At 44.1% G+C, this 23,191-nt stretch overlaps 1 protein-coding gene across 1 annotated transcript in view; it reads right to left on the bottom strand.

Moving 5' to 3' along the window:
- Positions 1-5,025: 5,025 nt before the first annotated feature.
- Positions 5,026-23,191, bottom strand: part of BEAN1 (brain expressed associated with NEDD4 1) — a 50,703-nt gene continuing 32,537 nt past the window's right edge. Inside the window, 3 exon segments of the mRNA XM_050328229.1 lie at positions 5,026-8,867; positions 8,869-9,075; positions 21,210-21,351. Coding sequence (XP_050184186.1) covers positions 8,735-8,867; positions 8,869-9,075; positions 21,210-21,351 — 482 coding nt within the window. The 3' untranslated portion in view covers positions 5,026-8,734.

Below are 23,191 nucleotides of genomic sequence, written 5' to 3'. Positions count from 1 at the left end.
GGGCGTGTCCCGCCATGGGGGTGTGTGTGTCCCGCCATGGGGCGTGTCCCGACGCTGAGGATGTGTCGCGATGGGGGGTGTGTCCCGCACTGGTGCTGTGCCGCAGTGGTGCTGTCCCGCACTGGTCCTGTCCCGCAGCGGTGCTGTGCCGCAGCGGTGCTGTCCCGCAGCGGTGCTGTGCCGCAGCGGTGCTGTCCCGCAGCGGTGCTGTCCCGCAGCGGTGCTGTCCCGCACTGGTGCTGTCCCGCAGTGGTGCTGTCCCGCAGTGGTGCTGTCCCGCACTGGTTCTGTCCCGCAGTGGTGCTGTCCCGCACTGGTGCTGTCCCGCAGTGGTGCTGTCCCGCACTGGTGCTGTCCCGCACTGGTGCTGTCCCGCACTGGTGCTGTGCCGCACTGGTGCTGTCCCGCACTGGTGCTGTCCCGCAGCGGTGCTGTCCCGCACTGGTGCTGTCCCGCACTGGTGCTGTCCCGCACTGGTGCTGTCCCGCAGCGGTGCTGTGCCGCAGCGGTGCTGTGCCGCAGTGGTGCTGTCCCGCAGTGGTGCTGTCCCGCACTGGTGCTGTCCCGCACTGGTGCTGTGCCGCAGTGGTGCTGTCCCGCACTGGTGCTGTGCCGCAGTGGTGCTGTCCCGCACTGGTGCTGTGCCGCAGTGGTGCTGTGCCGCAGTGGTGCTGTGCCGCAGTGGTGCTGTGCCGCAGTGGTGCTGTCCCGCACTGGTTCTGTCCCGCACTGGTTCTGTGCCGCAGTGGTGCTGTCCCGCACTGGTGCTGTGCCGCACTGGTGTTGTGCCGCACTGGTGCTGTGCCGCACTGGTGCTGTGCCGCAGCGGTGCTGTCCCGCACTGGTGCTGTGCCGCACTGGTGCTGTGCCGCACTGGTGCTGTCCCGCACTGGTGCTGTCCCGCAGTGGTGCTGTCCCGCACTGGTGCTGTCCCGCAGTGGTGCTGTCCCGCAGTGGTGCTGTGCCGCACTGGTGCTGTCCCGCAGTGGTGCTGTCCCGCAGTGGTGCTGTCCCGCACTGGTGCTGTCCCAGAGTGGTGCTGTCCCGCACTGGTGCTGTCCCAGAGTGGTGCTGTGCCGCACTGGTGCTGTCCCGCAGTGGTGCTGTCCCGCACTGGTGCTGTGCCGCAGTGGTGCTGTGCCGCATGCGGGCTCCCTCCCCGGCGCAGCGCCGATTCCCGCCCCGAGGCGATGCATCTCTGTTTTTATCGCAGCCGTGCAAAGCAGCGAGCTGGGGGTGACCCACAAGGGGCTCCCCATCACCAAAACCTTACACCACCGGTCCGTTTTAACAAACAAAGGCATCGGCGTTCCTTGGTCACAGGTTACATCGCCTCGCTGTCGGTCAGTGCCCTGCTCGCTCGCTGTGTCTCTCCAGAGAGCCCACAGGGGCAGCTCTGCCCTGCTCTGGGGCCGGGTCCCTTCTGGGCTCAGCGGGTCCCTGGGTGGTCCCGATCTCCCACTGCTGGAATTGCCTTTCCCCAGGCGCTGCTCAGTCCTGCCGGTATCACTCCTGGTGCCTCCTGCCCAGACAGCCCATTCCTCTTGGGATTGTCTTCCCTTTGCCTTAAAACACAGGGTCAGCCAGGCGTAAACACTCTGAAATCACCTGTGTGATCATAACTGTGCAGCTACAGCTGCTGACTGAAATTTTATTTTCGTTGTTAAAGTTTGATTCAGATCCTGAGGGTCTGGATGTCAATGTGAGGGTGTATCACAGGCAGTGAGGGCGTGTCATGGCATGTCACTGTTGTCGTGGGGTGTCGTGACATGTCACAACAGAACAGTCACACCACGCCTGGGGAACAGCTGGAACAGAGTTGTGTCTGCTGAGGTGGCTGACAATGTCCTGGAATGGGTTTAAAAGGAGGTCATGTCCAGCAGCTGGAACACACACCTGTGATCCGGGTGATTTTGCTAATCTTGAATTTGGAATCTGAACTTTTGAGTCACCCCCTGTGGCTACTACGGCACTGTGCACCTGCGTGACTTCCCAAACCAGTGCTGGCACTGGCTTCCCTTGACCTTAATGTTTGTGTGGACCAGTGTCATCAGTGGTGTCTCCACTGACCTGACTGGCTGCAGGTGTGAATTTGACTTCGTGTCTTTTTAATGGCCCATCTTATTACAGGTTGTCTTCATGACATGCCAGGTTTAGAAATGAATATCTGTCTCACTGCTGACCACTGGGAGTGGGTGGCTTCTCCTGATCCACTGAAATCTTGGCCTTGCTTGGCCTCCCCAGTCCTGTTTCTTTTCCAGAGGAAAGTGTCTGTGGAGTGTTGCAAACAAGCTGGTTTCCTCTCTGGCTTTCCAGGCAAGAGAACTTTCCAAAAACACGGGCTGGTGATCGTCATTCCAAGTGACATGTCATCAGGAAATGCTTGTGTAGAATTTCTGTGTGGGTAATTGTTGCATAAAAATTGCTGATGCAGCCAAGAGGGACAGATGCCCCTGGTACCCCCCATGTCAGAGAGAGGTCATCTTGTGCCTGCATCACACAGTAAACACTGAGTTGTCTCTATCCAGTTTCCTTGTACAGACTCCCAGGATGGGATTTATTTTCTGTGTTTTGGAGGTTCTAGTGTTATAAGACTCTGCTCTCTAAAAGGGAAGCTTAATCACTTGCTGGCAAGTGTGTATGGTACCAGTGTGGTACCAATCCCAAAGTAGTTGGACTGATTTCAGTCTCTTGCAGAAATAAAAAAATCCTGCTATGACAAAGCTGTGACAAAATAATCCTAATTTTTACAGGCTTCTTCTGCTGCTTCATTGTAATTTGAATTTAAATTTAAGAAAAGAAGTCTCTCCATTGTAAATATATTGGGCTCACTTGCAGTGTAACAGAATCAGAATCTGTGGGTTTTTTTAAGACTACAGCAAGGCAAGACTCTGGCCCCAGGAGAGAAGGAGGAATTCAGCAGGGAGGAATGGCCACTTCCAGCTCTTCATGCAAACTCCCTGTTTCCTGGAGCTCAAAAGCCACAATTCCAGTACCTGGTGAATCACATCAGGCTACACACCTGGCTCTTCTTGCAGTTGGGCTGATTGAGGCTGAGAAAGGTTTTGGAACAACATTGGTAGAGGATGCTGGAGAACAAATAAGAGGATCAAGGCATTGGAGCCACACCGTGAATGCAGCACCCTGGATTCTTCCATGTTCCTAAAGCTTTAACTCTGTGCCCCTGCTGGACATGGAAGCTATTTTGCTTGTTATTTTTCCTTGCTTTGGTGGAAACGAGAACCTCTGGACCTGTCTGAAATCCAAGCTGCAAATGTCTGATATTCTTATGAGTTTGGTCAGCAGTGTTCAAGCACAGAGTAGTGAGCTGAGGGCAAGGGCAAGGAGTGTGTGCTTTGTTAGCTGAGAAGTTTTAATGCATGAAATGCTGTTGGGAATTCAGAAAACATGGCTTTAGTATCTTATCCATCTACAATTCCCATCTCACATGTAGGACATCACTTCAGTGGAGCTGGAGGTGCTCTCCATATACTCTGGATATAATTTTGGGGATGGGTATTTTCACTGAAAGGTCTTTGCTGTGACAACACTGGAAACCATGGGTCACTAGTGTGCTCTGGGCTATGAGAATCTGTTTCCAGAGGGTACTGGCAGAGCATCTGGGGTTTGGAGAGCTGCTACTGATTGAAAAAACCACAAGTGCCAGCTCCCAGACCATGGAACACCATCAGACACTGTCACACATTGACAAAGAGAGCACATGGGAAGCTCTGCTGGAAGGGTGGGACTGAAACTCGCCCTTTCCATCTCTGGTAATGTGGAATCTTTCTTCCTCCAAGATGTATCAAATATTAATTCTCCATTTCCCCTCAGTTCTAAAATCTCATTTCTATATGGCAGTGAAGAACAGCTTCCTGTTCTCTGTCATGCAAACCCAAGAAAAATAATAACCAGACCATTTAACTTTCTTATTCCTTCCTCCAGGCATCAGGTTCATTAGATTGTAGAGCCTAAGCCTGGGCTGTTTCCTAACAGAGCAGAGGGAAAGGACAGCTGTTTGGAATGTCTGAAGAACAACAGCACTGATTGCATTTGCAGGCTGCTGCTGCTAATTTTTCCTTTTTTTCCTAGCAGTGCAACACTATTGGCTCATATTCAGCCCACATTTGCCTCAGTCTCATCCTCAGACACTCCCCTGCATTCTGACAGGTCACTGTGTGGTGCATTTGTGACTTTGAGCCTGCATTTCTCAAGTGCAGGAATTGCATGTGTGTTCCCTGAATTGCATCTTGTGCTTTCCAGGCTATTTCTCTCTCTCTTCAAATTCCAGTCCTGTCCTCCTACATACTGCTGATTGTCCTAGTTTAATGTAGTTTGTTGATTTTAAGAGGTCCATTCTCTTTGAAATCCAGCAACACTCAGTATTTTCATTAGGACATGCCTGACACATCCTTTCAAACTAACCCAGGGAAGCTGATACATACTCCCTTGTATGATGATTATAATTTTAATTCATAGAAGGCTATGGTTATAATTTTATCTAGAAAGTATTTCTGTAGTTTAGGGAGGGGAATGATTTGTCAGACTGCACCAAGACCAGTTAAATCAGTTTGACGTGCTTTCCATTCAAGAAACAAACCATTACTCACCTTGCTGTGCGAAAAAAAAATGATCTGTTTGAACACTTCTGGGAGAATTGGCCTTTTATTTCCCGGCTTTTCATCTTTTCCCTTGGTGGTATGTAGCTATTTTCCAGTGTCCTGACTTCACTGATTTTCACAGCTACCTGTGAACGTGCCTGTGAGGGTTTCTGATGCTTCTGGAAATCCCAAGAGCACTTCAAGGATAACAGTTTTCACTGCAGCAACTCTGCAGACTCTTCCCTTCCTGCTCTGATCTTGGCTGGGCACACACTGACCCCACTGTTCCCATGGTTGTTTATTCCTGACAAATGTGAAACCCAAATGTAAGTGATTAAAAAACAAGTTGCTTTGTCAGCAGCTGCTCAACTGCCCAATTACCCAGAGACCAAAGATGGGTAGACATAAAAAAACACAGCAACCATACCAAGAGTGTATGTTCTTTACTAAAAGTCCTGTGTAAAGATCAGTACTAAAAGTAGGAGCAAAAGAGGCGACTACAGAAATACAGTATTGTGATCACATGGCAAGAAACAGCGTGGGCAAAACAGTTTATTGGTCATGTCATAAGTGACAGGCCTGTGTTAAGCCTGGGTTTTAGCACTGGCATTAGAATTTTGCAAGAGTTTAGGACGAAATCTGATAGCAGGATAGGAATTTCCTAAGAGCAGCATCAGGAGAGCCCCTGCCAACTTTGCTGAGATTTATCTGAGATCTTAAATATTCTTAAAGAAATGAAAACATGTCCTTATTACATCATTACAACAAATCTCAACACTGTTTGTAGTAGTAGTGTTGGAGGCTGTTGGAGCAGCTCTAGAGCTGCAAACTTCTCTTTGTAGTGTTTTAGAGCTAAAACTTCTCTTTCTAGTGCTGTCTGTCTGCAGAGGTATTTGGTTGGATTTATAAGCTTTTTTTCCCCCACAGCTTTGTTGGATATCACCCAGTTAAAAACACCAACAGGAACAGAGAATTCTAAGCCACTCTTGCAGGTGGTCATGGTAAGGTATCACTGAAGGCAGCAAACTCTGCCTCTAATTCACAGTTTGTTTTCGAAAGATATTTGTTTGTAATGAATGACAAACCCCTGTGTTCAGTGGTAACTCAGCAAATGCTACAGTATGGAAGTGGGATTAATCTGGGATTATTCTGATTGCTTTGGTGAATCTGTGGTATCAGGACGCCCAGACTTTCTGGAGTGGTTCACACCACCAGAGGGAGCAGACAGTGTAGGAAACGCTGCCACTGACGGCCCACATCGCAGTGCTGGGGGTGCTTCAACATCAACTAAAAGATGAAAGACTTTGATTAGTTTTCTACAACCTTCCCAATCCATTGCTGCCATGAAGTAAAATGTCCATCTCCCATTTTCATCAGAGGTCTGCTTAAAATCAGCTTGTTATGTAAATTACAGATAGAGAGTTAGTGGAAGGCCATGAAATCTTTGTTAAAAAGTTTAAAAGCCAAATAGGTCCAAAGGATCCCCCAGCATGCACAGACACATTGTCTGCCACATGAGAAGAGCCCTCTGTGCTTGTCTTCAGAAGAACCTTCATGTTTGTCACGTTATGTGTGAGAGGCTCACTGGGAGGACAAGAGAAATTGTATTTACCTTCTAATTTCTGTTATCAGAGCTCCCCCTGCAGCTCCCCAGTCTGAGCCTGCAGGGAGCAGGGCTGGTGCCACGGCCTGTTCGTGTGCCAGGCAGGTTTTCAGAGGTGCAGGAAGGCACAGCTCTGAAAGCAGCTCCTCCTCTGCACAAACCAACCTCTGTGCCTTCCTCCACTGCTGAGTGTCCTGCCAGTAAAACTGGCAGCATTTCACCCCTGGCCCCTTACAGGTGATGATTATTGCAGGATACTTTGTTTGCCACAAAACTGTTTAGATAGTACTTTATACAGAGGAATTGTTCTCTCTGTTAAAAAATACAAATGTGAAATTCTGCCAATGCCTGCCAGCAGTTTTGCCATGCAAAATGGTGGATTTTTGTTCTTTTGGGTGTAGTGCACTGAGGATATTGAAACTCTTGCTGAACTGCAAAAGAATTCTGTTATTTTAGAAAATACGTATTTACTGTTGTCTACTTGACAAAAAATGCATACTTACCTTATCTCATCATGTGCATATGACTCAGTAATGGTATAATTTATATAGCAGTAAGAACCATGTAATTACTTCCCATCTAAGTATTAATTATAATTGTGTCAATCTTTGGAGTGTTGGATGATGATTACGGTTGAAAATCATTCATATTTACAGAAAACCTAAGTGCAATTTTAATTATTTGGATGATGGTTCCTTTTGAACACAATTATAGGTTTACTATGCTCCATTTTATGTATCCTTTGGTGAAAATGGTAAATGGGAATAGTAAATGAATTCCTTTCTAGAAGTGGTGTGTTTTTTTTTAAATTTCAGTGAAAACACCGGTAAGATTTAGTGGAGATGTGCCTCTGATAACTGTGCTGAGTGGTGCTCACTGAAGATGTAGATACCCAGGGCTTTTCCACTAGACAGAGAATTTAAAAATGACTTAAAAATGTGTAGTGCAAACACAAGAGGGATTGGTTTTCTTGCAATTACCAGTTTCAAAACATCACAGCCAAGAAATTTCCCAAGGGTGCTCTCCCCAGGAAAGCACAGGGCTGAGTTCTCCTGGCTCTCTCTGCGGGTTGTGTCTGTCCTCAGCCAGACTCACTTCCAGATGAGGAGTGGGACTATTCCAGGCAGAAGTGAACAGTGGGATCCAAACTATTTTAAGGCAGTCAGGTGGAAGTGTGCTGTTGTCTCTCACCCTTTGATCTCAGGGCTCTCCTCCAGTCCAGTCTTGCAGTTTGTTTTGCTGGGCCATGAAAAGGAAGAGGGGCAAGCAGATGTTCCTGTCTCACAGATGCACCTCAGGGTGAACAGACAGGATCTCTGGGGTGTGCTGTCCTTTGGAGGTGTACCCAGCAGCAAGGGAGCTGGGCAAGGTGCTGCAGGGCCCTGGGGCTTGGCATCGTCTGCAGGGGGGAAAAGGAGCAAGAGGTGGCCAATGGACCAGCTGTCAGTGTGTGCCCTGCCCCCCCAGGGCCAAACACCCTGCCTGGGGAGCCCTCTGTGGCACTCTGTGTCCCCTTCAGCCAGGGCTGGGGGGGACCCTCACAGCATCATGGAAATGTCCTGCTGTTGCTCCCTGGGCTTGTCTGCCTGCTTTCTTTTCTCAGACCTGGGTACTGCTCTGAGATTTGTGCACACAGTGATGTTCTCTGTTCCTGTGCCCAATCCAGCACCTGCTATTTACATCACACTCACCAGTTCCCAGAGGTCACTGTAGCAAAACTGCCACTCCTTATTGAAAGAAGAGACCGGGTCGTGCCTGAAAATGCATCCTGGGTGGGAATTGGCCTAAAGCATCCTCTGGGATTCCTGTGCCCTTCCCTTGGCTACAGCGAGTCCCCAGGAAGGACATGAAGCTCCCAGGCCTGGTGCAGGTAAAGCCAACTGGTGTTTGAGCATCCACTGCCACTTCTCCATCACTTGCTGATGGTTTCTTTGAGGAAGACTTACAGCAGGCTTTGCAATGGTCTGGAAAGACTGACACCAAGGGAAAAATGTGGCAATCCAAGTATTATTCTCCTTTTTTTCCTTTGCTTCTCTGTGGTACTGTTCATCACCATTTTTAGGCAGTGCCTTTTCTCTGTACACTGAAATACGTACTTAGACAAAAAAATCACTTAAAAATGCTTTGTTGCCAAAAAATGGAACAAAATGTGCTCGTGATACCTCTAATGACAAGAAAATGCTCTTTTTTTCCTTCTGCTCTAAAACATGCAAAGTGTCATAACATCAAAAGTAACTTGTATCTCCATCAGGAGTGCCTGGTTTCAATGTGTTTTGAAGTGCTTCAGGAAGGTCGGGTGTTCTGCTTGTCACTGCTGCTCTTTCATGCTGTGTGAGGTCATGGAACACTTTGAAGCACAAAGAGGGAAGTTTAGGGAAACTTTAAAAAGTCACTGTAAAAAACACAACCCCGTTGCATCCCTGTTGAAAGATATAAAATAAGTAAAACTTCCAGAGGTTTTGTTCTTCCATTTAAATGTTTTTGTCGGTCTGAGTTCTTCAGAAGTACTGAAGGAAAGAGCCACTTCTATTCATGTGATCTGGGGTCTGATGGTGGAGGAATTGCTCTGTACCTCTGCTGGGACACGTGGGATGAGGATATTCTGTTCACACCCCACTGATCTGAACAGGGGCACAGCCTCCAGGGTGAGAGATGACAGAGATGGATGGAATGGGCTGCTGAAAGTCCTGCAGCCTGACTGCAGAATTTGCAGCCTGTCCTGTAGTCCCAGATGCTGCTTCCTCTTCCTGGCTAATATAGATATTTATAGATGTTTCATTCCCTTGACAAGGGTCCATGAGAGAATATGGGGGGGGATCATCTGTGGGAATATATATTTGTGTTGCTCCTGGCCCCACACATTCATCATAGCTGAAAGAAAACAAGGAATTTTTCATTAGACTCCTGTGGAACAAAAACCACAGTACATTATTTTCAGAGTAACAAGGGCAGGTAAAGTGAGAAGAAAAGGATCAGAAGGTGTTTTGTTCCTCAGGCCACATCTTTGCTTGCCCTGCCATGTGAGACAATGGAGAGCATAATCCCTAAAAGCACATCTCCAGATCCATACAGACGATCCCAGAGGTGCACAGGCACCGTAAATATGATGCAACCACAGCTCATTCCTGCTCTCACCTGCCTGGAAGAGCCAAGTTAGGCAATGGCTGGGGGGGAAGGGAAGTGGTGCTGCTATTTAATCATGGAACTTTGATGGAGTCTCAAGTGCAGTGTCACTGAGGGCTGTCCTGCTCACTCCCAGGCTCTGCTGCTGGCACATGGCTGGGCTGCAGACCTGTGCTGGCAGGGGCAGAGCTGTGATGAATAATCCTGACTCATGCTGGTCATTTGAGGCTCAGCAGATGGCCCATCACATCCCTCCCAGAGAAGAGGGATGCAAACAGACAGATCTGTGGGGTTTCCATCAGGAGCCAGCTCAGGTGGACCCAGGTTTTGTGGTTCTGTCTGTGCCACCAAGCTGGTGCCAGGGGAAACTCTTCATTCCCTCCTCACTCTGCTCTGTGTCCTGGTGGGAATGCAGACAGGCTGCTTGGATGGCAGCTTGGCCTGCACTGCTGGACCTTGATGATCCTCATGGGTCCCTCCCAGTTCAGAGTATTCTGTGATTCTGAGGACAGCAAGCCTGGATAGACCAGTCTGTCTTTGTGTTTTGCCACGTTGTGTGTTGCAGGCAGCAGATGGAACAGGGAATGCACAGGATCCCTGCACTGGTACTGGAGCTCAGGGAGTGCCCTGCAGCCCCACCAGGGCTGAGCAGAACTGCTCCCTCTGGGCTGTCTCTGCTGCTCCCTCTGGGCTGTCTCTGCTGCTCCTGTGTCTGTGCAGGGTTCTGCTCCCTCTGGGCTGTCTCTGCTGCTCCTGTGTCTGTCCTGGCAGCTCCTCTCTGCCCACACACCGACCCTGCCTCCACTCCAGCCATCCTTCAGCTCCAGAGGGCTGAAGGAAGCTCCTCTTTTCCCAGCTCACTGGCTACAGGCAAGAGTGAGACAGAGCCATAACACCATGACCTTAAATGTTAGACTTGCCTTGTTAAACCATTTCAGGAGCATTTTATATCCCATTCTGAACAAGGGTTTCCTGTAAAAAACCCACCTTTGCTTACTCAGTTAACCTGAAGAACATTTGTCTGGAGGCAGAAAAATTGAGATCTGCAGGGCTATTAAGATGTAGGATATTTCCTGAAGCTTGGGATATTTAGCATGTGTCTCCTCAGCAGGCTGCAGGCACACATTCTGCCCCTGACTTGTGTCCTGCCAGGCTAAATAGAGCTAATAAACCCTCCTGGCAGGCTGTGGGTGCTGTGCCTCCTGCAGCCCAGCCTGGAGGCCCTGCCTTTGCTCAATCTTAGCTTTTCCTGGAGTGCCCCTCATGATTTTCATACAAATAATAGGTTTTGATGCCATTGTCCCTAGTCCAGGTGATGGAAATGGTTTTTTTTGGCAAGGAAAAGGTAAGAAAGTGAAGTCATAGTTTTGGATTATGAAACTCAAATATCCGTAAGTGGTTTTATGTTTACACCCCTTTTTTCTTATTTTTATATTAATGAGGACAATGGCTTTAAATTCAGACTAGAAAATTTCCATTTCCCCATCAGAAAATGATATTTAAAAACATAAGTCTGTTCTGAAGACCCTGACTAGGGCTCCCAGCTACTTCAGAAAAAAGTCCCAGCATATAGGAATTAGAATTATTTTGCTTTATAACATGTGAAAAAGATTTCACCCCAGCCTCTACTAAATACACTAAACCTTTCAAACATACCTTTTAAAAGTAGTCTTTTAAAAGTTGTTGGACTTAAGTCAGAGATCAGGGACTTGGTGTCCTCAACTCTCCTTGAACTCAGTGAGAGTAAAGGGAAGGTCACTCTTTTTGCAGGGTTACTTGCTGTGAGCTGCATCTTTACTTCATTTACATTTTGCTGACCCAAAGCCCAGTGAATTTATTTAAAATCTTTCCCCAGATTTTGACTGACTGAATCAGGCTAATGAAGAGCACTTAGTGTTACCACAGCAGAAGAGTTTCCATTCAGAAAAGCCCACAGGAGTTTCAAGGTGGAAAATTTTCAATCCTTTTTTGCCAAGACACAAAAGCAAAGAAGCTTCTCTGTCTCCTGATTCTGGGCCCGGGCCCAGCACGTGGGAAATCTGCCACTGAGCTGAAGGAGAAGTGGGCACAGTGGGCACTGTTTCTTCCTGGTGTTTCCTGATCATCTGCATTTCCCTCCCTTGGATTTAATTTACGATCTTTCGTGAGCCACAGCCTGGCTTTGCAGAACTGAACTGCTCGGTGGGATAAACAGCAAGATGAGCTCTTGTCAAGGTGACTTTTAAGTGTCGAGACAAATGGGTACAAATGATGGTATTCAAGGCCTGGCATTTCAGTGTTTAGTTCCAAATATTGATATATTAGTGTCAGGGCTCTTTTTCTTCCCATATATGATGGCCAGAAATAATGATCTCTTTTTCTCCAAAAGCAAGTAATGTTCCTCCCCTCATTTTTGGCACTTAAGATCACACTTAAAAAATTTAATAGGGTAATAAAGGACACATGCCAGACTTTCAATTTAAATGGCTTTTTGGCACCTCCACAGCTTTACCTACAGATTGTTGTGGCCAAGAAGAGAATTGCAAACAATTCAGAGAGTTGTTAGGGGTTTTTTTTAAATAAGTTTTTGAATTAGCAGTTTATTATCTCGATGTTCAGTTTCCCATGTGCTTTTCTATTAAAGGTGTCTCTGCTTGTAGAGCTGTCACTGCAAACAGCTGGTGCTGTTACTAACAGTGAAGGCTGCAGACAAGGTTCCTGGTATTCCCTGTTAAGGATAAAATGGAGGTGAATTAAGGTCATACAAGCACTTCATTGTTCTCCTTAGCTTCCAAGTGTTTCCTGGTTGGATTGGTTTTGTTTGCTTGTCCATTTTCTTTACTTCTGTTGGGATTTTGTTTGTTTGGGGGTTTTGGCTTTTTTGTTTGTTTATTTTCCCCCTTCTCTTTAACAGCATCAGCAATGTGGTTGTGCTTTCAGAGTGCTGTTGTAGAGGTATTCCTGTAGTCCAAATAATATATTATAAATACTACAAGCATGAATTTTATTTTGCAGTTTCTCCTTCAAAAAGACCTTAATGTCTAAAGATATAAGGCTTTATGAAATCTTTTTCTTTATTGGAGGATCTAAGCAAGTATTATAAGAAGTAACACAGTTGCACAGGCATCCACTGCCCATGTGTGTTTGTGGTTGGGAAATCATTCCTTCAAAGATTTAAGGGATTACTTATTAAAAAGTTGCAGTAGCAAGAATGTCTTGCAGTTGATCAGCATGTATTGATGCCAGTGATAATGGACCAAATCCTTCCTGACACCTTAAAGTGAAGCTTCACCTTTGAGGAGAAGAGGTGGAGGGACTCCTGCGTTCCAGTGCAGGGAGCTGTGTCCCAAACCAGTCCTGCAGTGTGACCTCTGCACCTCTGACACAGCCTTTGGGGTTCTTTCTTTTCACTTGTGAACTAGACCAGAATGAAGGAGCTGCTTTTCATCAGCTGGTGTGGAAACCTCGGTACCAGAGGGGCCAAGAGGTGTCTGCAGTGATGGACAGCACTGAAAGGATCCAGGGCATCCATAACCACCTGGGATGTCATCCCTGAGATTGGAATGACAGTGTTACATATGGGTCCCCCCAGTGTGATGACTAATGCTGCTGGTTCCAGCTGGGAAAGGGGCAGCTGGAAAACCCAGGACGTGCAAAACTGTGGTGTCAACATGAGCCAATCCTGTGTCAGGTCTGTTCATCTGGAGAGACTGAGGGGAGACCTCCCTGCAGCTCCAACTGCCTGGGCAGGGGCAGAGGAGGGGCAGGACTGAGCTCTGCTCTGGGGGGACCAGGGACAGCCCCCAGGGAATGGCTGGAGCTGTGTCAGGGCAGGCTCAGGGTGGATCTCAGGGAAAGGTTCTTCCCCCAGAGGGTGGTTGGCACTGAACAGGCTCCCCAGGGCAGTGGGCACAGCCCCAAGGCTGCCAGAGCTGCAGGAGGGTTGGGATGATGCTCTGGGGCACAGGGGGTGACTCTTGGGGATGGGCCTGTGCAGGGCCAGGATTTGGATTGGATGATCCTTGTGGGTCCCTTCTAGCTCAGCACATTCTGTGACTGTGAAAGAAGTGTCCCCTGCCCTGCTGTTATTCCCACTTGCTCCTTGCACTGCTTCCTCCAAACCGTGATCCCCAACCTGGAGCTAAATAGGCAAAAAGTTTGTATGTGTGTGTTTTTTGGAGGTTCTTGTTTGGCTTTTGTTGTTGTTGTTGTTGTTGTTTTTTGTTTTGTTTTGGTTTGTGGTTTTGTGTGTGTGTGTGTGTGTTTTGTTTGTTTGTTTGTTTGTTTGTTCTTTTTCTTTTTTTGGGTATATTTTTTTGTGTGTGGTTTTTCCTGGCCCAGATTTCTCCTGATTTAGGTGCCTCAAGATAATCACATGGGCATCAGGAACACAGGAAGAGGAGAGATGGAGTGTGAGAGATGGAGGAAAGGGGGAGATTTGAGACCACAGCTTACAGATAAAACATTTTGGCCAGTCCTAAAAGTGCAACCTCAGTAACTGCTGTGGGAATGAGCCATATATATATTTGTGTAGTGTGTGTACACTATATTTATATATAAAATACGTGAATTTATATACATTTATATATAATGTGTATTTATAATATGTATAAACACACACATATATACACATATATATATATGTTTTGCAACTGAAACTGCAAGAGCATGAAGCCTGTATGACTTTTAAGTAGAAAACCAAAAGTACTTGCTAGACTTTAAAAAAAAAAAGCAGACAACAGTACTTATATAATATGTGACAGATTCAGTTCTGTGAAGTTATTGCACATGTAAAAAGTAGCTGAGGCTTGAAGTCCACTACAGCAGTCACAGGAAAAGCCTTTTAGACAAGAAAGCAAAACTTTTGGAAAGGATTATGTTACCATAACATAACAATGGGCCACAGGAACTCATTACACTGCATTTGTGAACATCATGTGTCTTTCTTTTCAGCCCTGAAACAAACCCTTGATCACAGTACTTGTGGTGAATCCACTTCAATCTACTGTTTTTTAAAATTCTGTTACCTTTAGGTCTGGTGTATCTTACAGCAGTCATGAGGAGGAAGGGGCTCCTGACCATGAAATGTGCTACTGTCTATGTTTTTTTTGGCCTTGTTTCTTGTTTTAGTACCCTCATTGTCATTACAGACCATGCTGTTGAGGGTAATTTTACTGATAAAGGCAAGGAAGGCTGATGTCTGTTAACATCTTACTGTGTGTGAATGTGATCTGCAAAGAGGAGAACGCTGCTTAAAAAAAATTACAACAGCTCTTCAAGCTGACCTTCTTGACTTAGAATGTTGCAGTGGGGGGAAAATAACTATAAATTTGTCAGGTCTCATTGCAGCAAGTATTAGGATTGGTTTGTTGCTAAGGAAACACAAAAGAGCTTATTTAACCAGCTGTCATTCATAAATTATAACCTACTCTCTGGGGCAAGAAGAAGGTTCTGCTTACAGAATTTTTTAGGATGCAAACAATAGCTAGTGGAAAAAAAAGGCTAATGTGGGGAATGAAGAATTCCTTGTGAAATAGCTGTCTTTGGTTTACTTTGTTCATTTGTTACATATCATGACTCTACCAAAATTGCTCCCTTGCACTGTTTCCATTTTGCTGATGACCTCCTGCCTTCTTTTGGTAATGGCAAACAGAATCACTGAATCTGGCAGATAAATGTGCTGGCAGGTCTAACTCCCATGAAAACACCACAGAGGATGCTCACATCGTGTTGTTACCTAATATAAAAGCTGAGTCTACACAAATTGTGCTGTGAATCTCTAAAAGGAGGATCAAAAGAAAATAAACTCTGTCTTTGCTGACCATGTGGGCAGTTCAGTTGCTGATGCTGAACTCAGCACCACCTCTGGCTGCTCCCAGCTGGGTTGGTAGGACAGCAGATTGGAAATCTGTGCCTGTTTCCTCTGAGATGTATTATTTTCTTAGAATAAAAATATTCTTTGGTGGTGTATAACTGCCATGAGGATGTGCATAATTTCTGGCAGAACTGGTCTTATAACGGCATATATCATGAGACAGGATGTTTTTCTAGGTTTATTTTTGATACTGGCAGTTTCCATTTTTAATACACTGCATTTAATAACTGTATTTTAACTTTTATTTTCATGCTTTGTCAGTGAATTATTAACACTAATTTAATAGTTTTATATGATAGCAATATATTCCATATTACTGATTGCCTCAGTCATTCATTTTAATTGGTTTTTATTTATTATTAATTTAGTTTAATTCTTGAACAGTGACTTAGAATGAAAAGCCAAAATGTCTTTGTTTATTAAAAATAAGCAGAAACTCCTTCCTTTATTAAAAACTACCCAGCCTGAGCGCTGGGTCATGGTGAGCAGGGGAATTACAGTGCAAGAATAAACCCCTGGAGCTCAGTGGCACCTTGTCCTGTGCAGTTTGAGGCCTCCCAGTTACTGTGTGGGTAGGAAATCAAATTCCAGCTGTCTCTGAGCCTGGAAAACATTCCATGAGAGTTTTTTGCTGTGCCTAATCCCAGATGCTGAGGGGATATAACACATGGAGGTGACAGCCCCCAGTGTCAGCGGGACAGGGCCCTGGAGGAACCACTGGAGGATTTTCTGGGAATGCCACATCATACATTTGAAATGTAGCTTTTTAAACAAGGGGGAGACTCCTCTGCAGATATTCTGGAGGAACATCTCTTTTTATGGCTGATCTGCTTTATCTGAGTTTTAAGCCCCCAGAGGTGTGGTCAGTGCAGCTCCAAGGTGCCTCTCTGATCTTGGAGTAGGTAACCATGCACAAATATCACTATTATTACATATTTTAATGTTTTTAATAGTAAAAAAAGCAACTCAAAGTATTGATCAAGGAAACATTTAAAGCTTAAGTAACTTAAGCATCGAAGAGACAAGAAACCTAGAAGTTATTCTTTTTTCTGCCTTTTTCCTCTTCACAGTTATATCTGGAATTTCTAGTTCCTCACAACTACAAAGGGAGTATTTGTGCTCTAAAAGTCTGCATCTTTATTCTGTGCTATGTATCAGGATAGTCTGGAGGAAGCTATGACTCTTTGATTCATAAATATTTCAGATGAAAACCAAAATTCGATGTAAGCAGCATTCAGAGTAAGTTGAATATGTGCCAGATAATATTTCAAACTGATCTAATGCAGTTTCAGCATAACTGTGCACCTTTAAACAATTAAAAAAAAATGTTTTAACTAAAATAAATCATTCTATGATGAAGACTTTTTGTGATGCGTTTCAGCCTGGCAATTATTTTATATATGAAAAGAACCACTTGATCATAAGCAGTGTTTGGTCCCTGCATTTCTGTCACCATCTTACAGTAAAGGACAGTGAAGCTGTGGGCACTGGGTGAGTAACAATAATCAGTTGAGACAAGTTAAAATAATCTCTTGTAGCCTCCCAAACCTTTTTTAATCCACAAACAGGGTCCTAAACAACACCACCAATTCCTGTATGTCACCAGGACCTGCTGATATTTGAGGAATTTCGTCATTTGAGAGGTTTTAAGAACATATTCCTAGAAAGGGCTTTGTTTTAATCATTATAGGAATGAATTCTGAGCAGGTGATGGAAACAGTAGCTGCAGGATGCAACAGAAAGTCTGGCAAATTTGAGATTTTTTTTTTTTTGTAAATGCAGTTATCAAAGACTTAAGAGCTTTCAGTTGTGGCTGTTCTCATGGCACAGCAGATTTATCGTTAGAAATACTTTGTTTTTTTGAGTTTCATCATATTTTTCTGCTTTCCCTTGCCGCAGAGTTTTTGAAATGCAGGAATAGTTTGCACTTCTAGAGTGTAACTGGGACAGGTTCAGACCATCCAGCTTCCCCACAGATATTTTTGATGACAGAAAACAAAGAGAACTTTGTGTCTCAGCTTCAAAACATGCAAACTGAGGTGTGAGAAGATTTTTGACTACAAATGCAAGAAGCAAGTAAAGAGAAAGATGAGAGGGAATTGAAATGCCATGAAAAGCACCTATTGTAAAATTTGAGCTGGAAAGAAGAAGTTTGCTGTAATAATTAGGAATCAGGCCTGTCCTTAGGGACTCTGGAAAGAGCATAATGGGGACAAAAGATCCTTGCAAACCCTGTTATGGAATAGGAACATTTCTGTTGAAATTTGGGAATAGCACTCGGGTGTGAAGGGAGGGGTTTTTGATGGCCTGGTTGTGTGGAATTTGGAGTTAAAAGAATGGAGAGTTTTAGCTCATGTCTTGGTATCCAATTCATTTTAAACCATCATATTTCCAATGGTATTTTTTTACTTTATTGACTGAAATCTCAGTGAGGGTATTGAAGGGAGAACTGAACTTCAGCCCAAATGTCCATCTCAAGCTTTGCCACCTGCCACTGGAATGTGCCAAAACCTCCTTACCTGGCCTGCTGCAGGAAAATGGCCTTGGCAAAGGAACACATCCCAAAATAATGAGCTTTAATGTCAGTTCCCTGCAAGCCCAATTCTGCCTTTCGAGAAAATCTAGGAAGCTGGTCCAAGGCTCCTCCCTGTGATTAGGCTGATTTGCATCCTCAGAAGTGAGGGATGGAAGGGAATGTGTTGGAAATAAAAGCCCCTTAAGTAGTTTGATTGATTTGTTTTTCGTATTTAGAGAAAAATTAGGCTCTGTCTTTAAGACCCCAGCATTTCCTTTTGCCATCCTAAAGTGATTTTTAAATGGACTTGCCCGTTTAAACAATGCAGACCGAACATGGCTATTGAGAACACTGGAATTTATCAAGCCTAAATAAGACAATTTTCTGTAGAACTGATTCTATATGGGTTAAACAAGATGAGTAGATGAGGCAGAGTGAGCCCACTGGAACAACAGAATGTGCTGGATGTGTTTTGTGGGAATATTGGGATAACGGGCAACTTAATATTTTTTATTATCGTGTGCCCTGTGGGACACATTTCACCCTGAAATATGGAGAGGACTTTTGTGGCTTGCACTCAAACTCTTCCTGAAGCTGAAGCCCTGCATCTGCCTGGGCACTCCTTCCTTGGGGTGGGCTGTTTGGGGCACTCATGGGTCACAGGTGGAAAAGGTGATAACCTTGGCTGCCTAAAGCTCTCTACATACCCTTAACATCCAATTACTGAGGAGTGAAAAAGCACCTTATCCAGAGGGGTGAGATGCATTTCCTCTGGCCAAAAGGTGAACAGTTGATAAAATTCCTTTCATGCAGTGAAATCTCCTCATTGCTTGGATTCAGAGACTCTCACAAAGAAAATGTAATAGGGTTTAATTTACCTGGACTTTGGTTGGTACTGTGCTTGAAACCATTTCAAATATGTGAGCTCAACTTATTTTTAAGCAGCTTTTTTACTCCCCATATATATGAGAAGATAATCAGGAAAGTTCACTGTAAGGGTGAGTGCTACAAAGAACACAAGCTTGAGATTTCTGTCTATAAAGGTGCCAAGGGCATGATTTTACCCACACCAGCACAGTGAGCATTGAACAAATATTGACAAACATTGGATTTACAGGCTTTCCTGTAATTTCTTTCAAAATCATATTGACTGTGATGAGAGTTGAGCTGTGGCAGTAGGATTGTTCTTATATTCTGTCCTAGTTGAATTTTTTCAAGTTTGCTAATTTGGGGGGATTAGAATTCTGTGGTATTTAATTGTTGCTGTATCACCTGGATCATCTTCCTCAGAGGGCTAAGTTTCTTAGAAATAAATTCTTTGCCATCTCTGACAACACAGACTATGAACCATTAACTCCTAGCAATGCTACAAGTATCTGTACACGTTAAAAATAGACTCTAAAATAACCCCCTACTATCCTGAAATTTCTTAGTTCGTACCCACTGTATTTTGTTTTTATATTTCCCTTCTGCAGCTCCTGTAAAATCAATCTGACAGATGCTAACACAGACCTGAGGTTCATTAGAAGGTCATTAATTATCCTTAAGGGATGTTTATGGGTAGCAGCACTGTGTATTTTGGGCTCTCAAGACAAACTGACCAAATGGCTTCTCTGTAAACACTCAGCAACTGAGGCAGGCTAATGACAAAATTCTGTGCCTGGCATCCCTCTAAATCCAACACAAAATCTACTGCAAGAAAGAGGTTAGTGAAGGTGTCTCTGGTGATCATCACGTTGAGTCTCAAATGGAACTCGTGATTTAGATATCAGAGCAGTTATAAACACTCCATGGCATTTTTCATTAATTAACTTATGAATAAAGGTTTCTATATAAATAGTATTTTATATAAATAGAGTTACTGGGCTTTCAGGTGGAGGGTTGAGAGTGGGCAGTCCTGAGCAGGGAGCTCTCCCTCAGCCTCAGTCCTGTGTTTCCTTGCTGCTCTTCATTCGTGTTCTGTTGATGCTCCAGCTGCCTGATTAGCTTTTGGTTTAGCTCTGTATTACACCTGGCACTGCTCAAATTGCAAGGAAAAATTACATTAATTTAGCAGTGCTATATTTCAGTGAACCTACTCTTCCAAATATTATTGTATGCAACGAGATTGATCCCAGGGAGTTAATATTTTAAAAGTGCAAAAGGTCAAGCAGGTCTTGTTTATGATTCAAGGCCACATCTGACAGTCAGTTTTCCTGCTGTTTGCACCCATCAGTCCAAATGATCTTTATGATCTGCTAACTGAAAAAATACCCTCCAGAGTTATGCCAGAGAGGAGAGTATAAAGGTGGCTCTACAGAAATTCTCTGGGCTTTTACCTTAGGCAGTAATTCCTACAATGCCTCTCACCCAGCCCTTTGCTGAAGTTATAATTGTCTATGTAGTGCATTAATAGCAACTTTAAAAGTCTCTGTGTAGCTTCACTCTCAGCCATCTGCTGAGCTCTGCTTTCCCTCGAGTGCTCTACAAGTTGCGTTGCTAAGATATAAAAATGACTAAAATTGAAATGATTTGCCGAAGCTCTTTTTTCTAAAATATTTAACTGTGGTAGCAGCGAGAAAACAGCAAAACCATGAACAATAATCTTTACTTTGGACCTGTGCTGCAGAGCTGCAGTTACTGGGATGAGCACTGTTTCCTTGGGTGTGCAAGGCAGATTTGGTGTCAGGTGGCTGCCTTTTGTCAGTAAAGGCTTGTGGAGGTGGGTCCAAAAACCAGTCTGCATTTTAAAGTGGATTCATACGAATTTCTACAAATACAGGTGCCAGGCTCAGAATAATTTTTCACCTGTGAGCTTTCTGCTAAAATATTTACTCCATGTCTAAAAGCCCATTTATTATAATACGGCTCTGTAATGCATAAAGGGTTGCTTGTAGACTATGCATGGAATAAAAAAGCAGAGACCTATATATTCTGTGTTCTTATTGCTGGCTTGCTCTGGATCACACATGTGTAAAAGCAGTCAAAAAGGGGCTGATTTTACAGTGCATTACCTCCAAACAGTCTGCTTAAAAGAAGATAAAAAAAAGAAAGAAGGGGGTTGTTCAACCATTGTTTGCTGATTGTAAGACACAGCACTACAAAAGCTTGCTTCTGCTTTTCTCTATTCCCTCTGATCTGAACACTCTCAGGGTCAGTAACAAACATAACATAAAAGTTCTTGGAAATAGTGTGTCTTTTTCCCCTGGAGAAACTTTCACTTGTAAATCCATTTCTTTCAAAGACAGGTGTTTGCAAGTGATTCTGCTTGAGTGTTTCATTAGTATGTCATCAATATGTTAAATTTTAATGTGAATATCACTAAATGAGAACTGTACATGTCTTTTTTCTATGAAGATATATTCTGCTAAGGAAAAGTTGAACTTAGAGTCAAAAAAACCCCAAAGTCTCTCTGCATTCGGATTTTGTGTGACCTGAATTTTTGTACTGGGCATAGGTCTAGCAGGTTTATTTTCTTTAGAAGGCTTTGCAAGTGCAAGATTGTAGCAGTCAGAATGTCAGGACAGTGCTTACCGTGGAGGTGGGTCAGGATACATGATGCTGACCTGAGAAAGTATATCCAGATAGGAACCAAAGTCACAAGCCTGGGGAAACTCCTCGCTGCAGGTGGATCTCAGCTCTCCAGAAGAGCCACCGTGAGAGAAGCCATCTGGAGCTGGAAAACAAGCAATTAGTATTTGCTGCTCTTTTCTCCAGTGCTTCATTCCCTCTCACTGTTTTCTAACACTGCCATGAATTTTTTGCTTTTGTATAAACATTTATCCTGGTAAGGGAATGACATCTCCCTTTTGGGAATAAAATTTAAAGCCCAAAAGAAACGAAATGCAAAGCAGTGTTTGCTGAAGGGGCTGCTGAAGTTGCCAGGGGTTGCAGGCATGGGAACCCTGACCATTCCATGAGGGCTTTCAAAGGATTTGTAGCTATGTGTCTTGAGAAAATGCTGTTCTCAATAAAAAACACTGACAAAACCAGTAAAAGCTGGAAATTAGTAGAGAAAATTCATCCTGCTGTTGCTCCAGGGCTTTCCTGTGGCTTCTACACTAGAGCTTCACAGCTCCAACTAACAACACTCAAACAAGCCTAACACAGAAAACAGCACTGACTTCTTAGGATTTATGGGGCAGCTTCACACTTGGGTAGTGTGGCACAATTTAGTTTCAGATTATTATTTTGAAATATCTCTGAAAAGATGCTTTCCTTTTTCCATTTATCCAGCACTGTTATTTCTAGCAAGCAGTTTGAAAATTGCCCTGTAAATTTTTGCCTAGTTTCAGGGTTTATTGAAACTGAAATTTATTAGACTGGTAGACTTAAAGGTAGTGATTTAATCTTAATGGTCAGTATTTTATCATGCCAAAATATTGCTGTTCATGGGTGAAGCAGTAACCCCAATTTAACCATTTTAATCCTGCTGAAAATCAGGAACAATGGATGTTACCGGAATAGTAGACATTACTTTTCTGGATTTTGATTTTTTCATTTTTCCCTCTGTAATTGTCTATGGGAGTTTGCATTTCGCTTATTTTGGATTCTAAATTTCATTCCCAAAACAGAGAGTTTGATCCCTTATCTGGATAAATGTTTCTGGAAAAGCCAAAAATAGCTATTCCCAGCTCCAAGTGGACAAACTGTGGGTAGGAAATGTGTCCATTTAGACATAAAAATTCCTGGTCCAAATAATTAAATGAAGTCCAATTGATGCACCTCAGAAAACAAGATTTAAGATAATGCGTTTTTATCTTACTCTCTATTATTGTCTTTTCTGTATAAACACCAAAACAACATGCAAAGAACTGCACTCACAACAAACAGCAGGAAGAGGAGTCTGGCCACAGAGGATGTAATTGTTGGTGTTCCACCATTTATAATATGAATTTTTAAAATCTGGACTTACAAAGTAACTTTGTAACTGTTTGTTCCCCCCACCCCTTTCCCCTCTAAAGAGAGATAATCTGATTCTGTCATTTCCTTGACAAAATGGCTCTTAGCTTCTGGTCAGCAAACCCAGAAGGGGTCAAAAATATAACTCTACAATTAACTTCTTGATAGTCCCAAAATTTCTGAAAGTTTTTTGTAGGTGTTTGTTTTTGTTTGTTTGGGTAGCTGGGGTTTTTTTGTTTGTTTTGGGGTTTCCTGGGGGTAGGGAGCAGGATTTGGCACCTTTTTGACTCTGTAATGACGATGACCACTGTATGATGATGACCATGGTAATGACATTTATGTCATCAACTATGCTGCTTGCAACGCCATTTTGGTGCCCTGCTTTTCTGTTTATATCCAGTGATCAATTTTCGCGGTCAGAAAAACAACATTTCCCCAGTCACTGATGTGGGTTGATGCACGAACTGAAAACAGTTCTGGCTTTCCAACAGGTAGAAATGACATCACATGCTACACCCAGGGGTGTGAAAATGCATCAGAGAAGAACTCTTCTACCGTATCAAGGGGGAATCTGTTCAGGACCTGCTGTGGGCACCAGCCTGGGTCATGTTAAC

Source organism: Myiozetetes cayanensis, unplaced genomic scaffold, assembly GCF_022539395.1.
Source record: "Myiozetetes cayanensis isolate MyiCay16 unplaced genomic scaffold, myiCay2020 scf38, whole genome shotgun sequence".
In the NCBI taxonomy this organism is placed as follows: Eukaryota; Metazoa; Chordata; class Aves; order Passeriformes; family Tyrannidae; genus Myiozetetes; species Myiozetetes cayanensis.
This window is presented reverse-complemented; position numbering and strand designations above follow the sequence as displayed.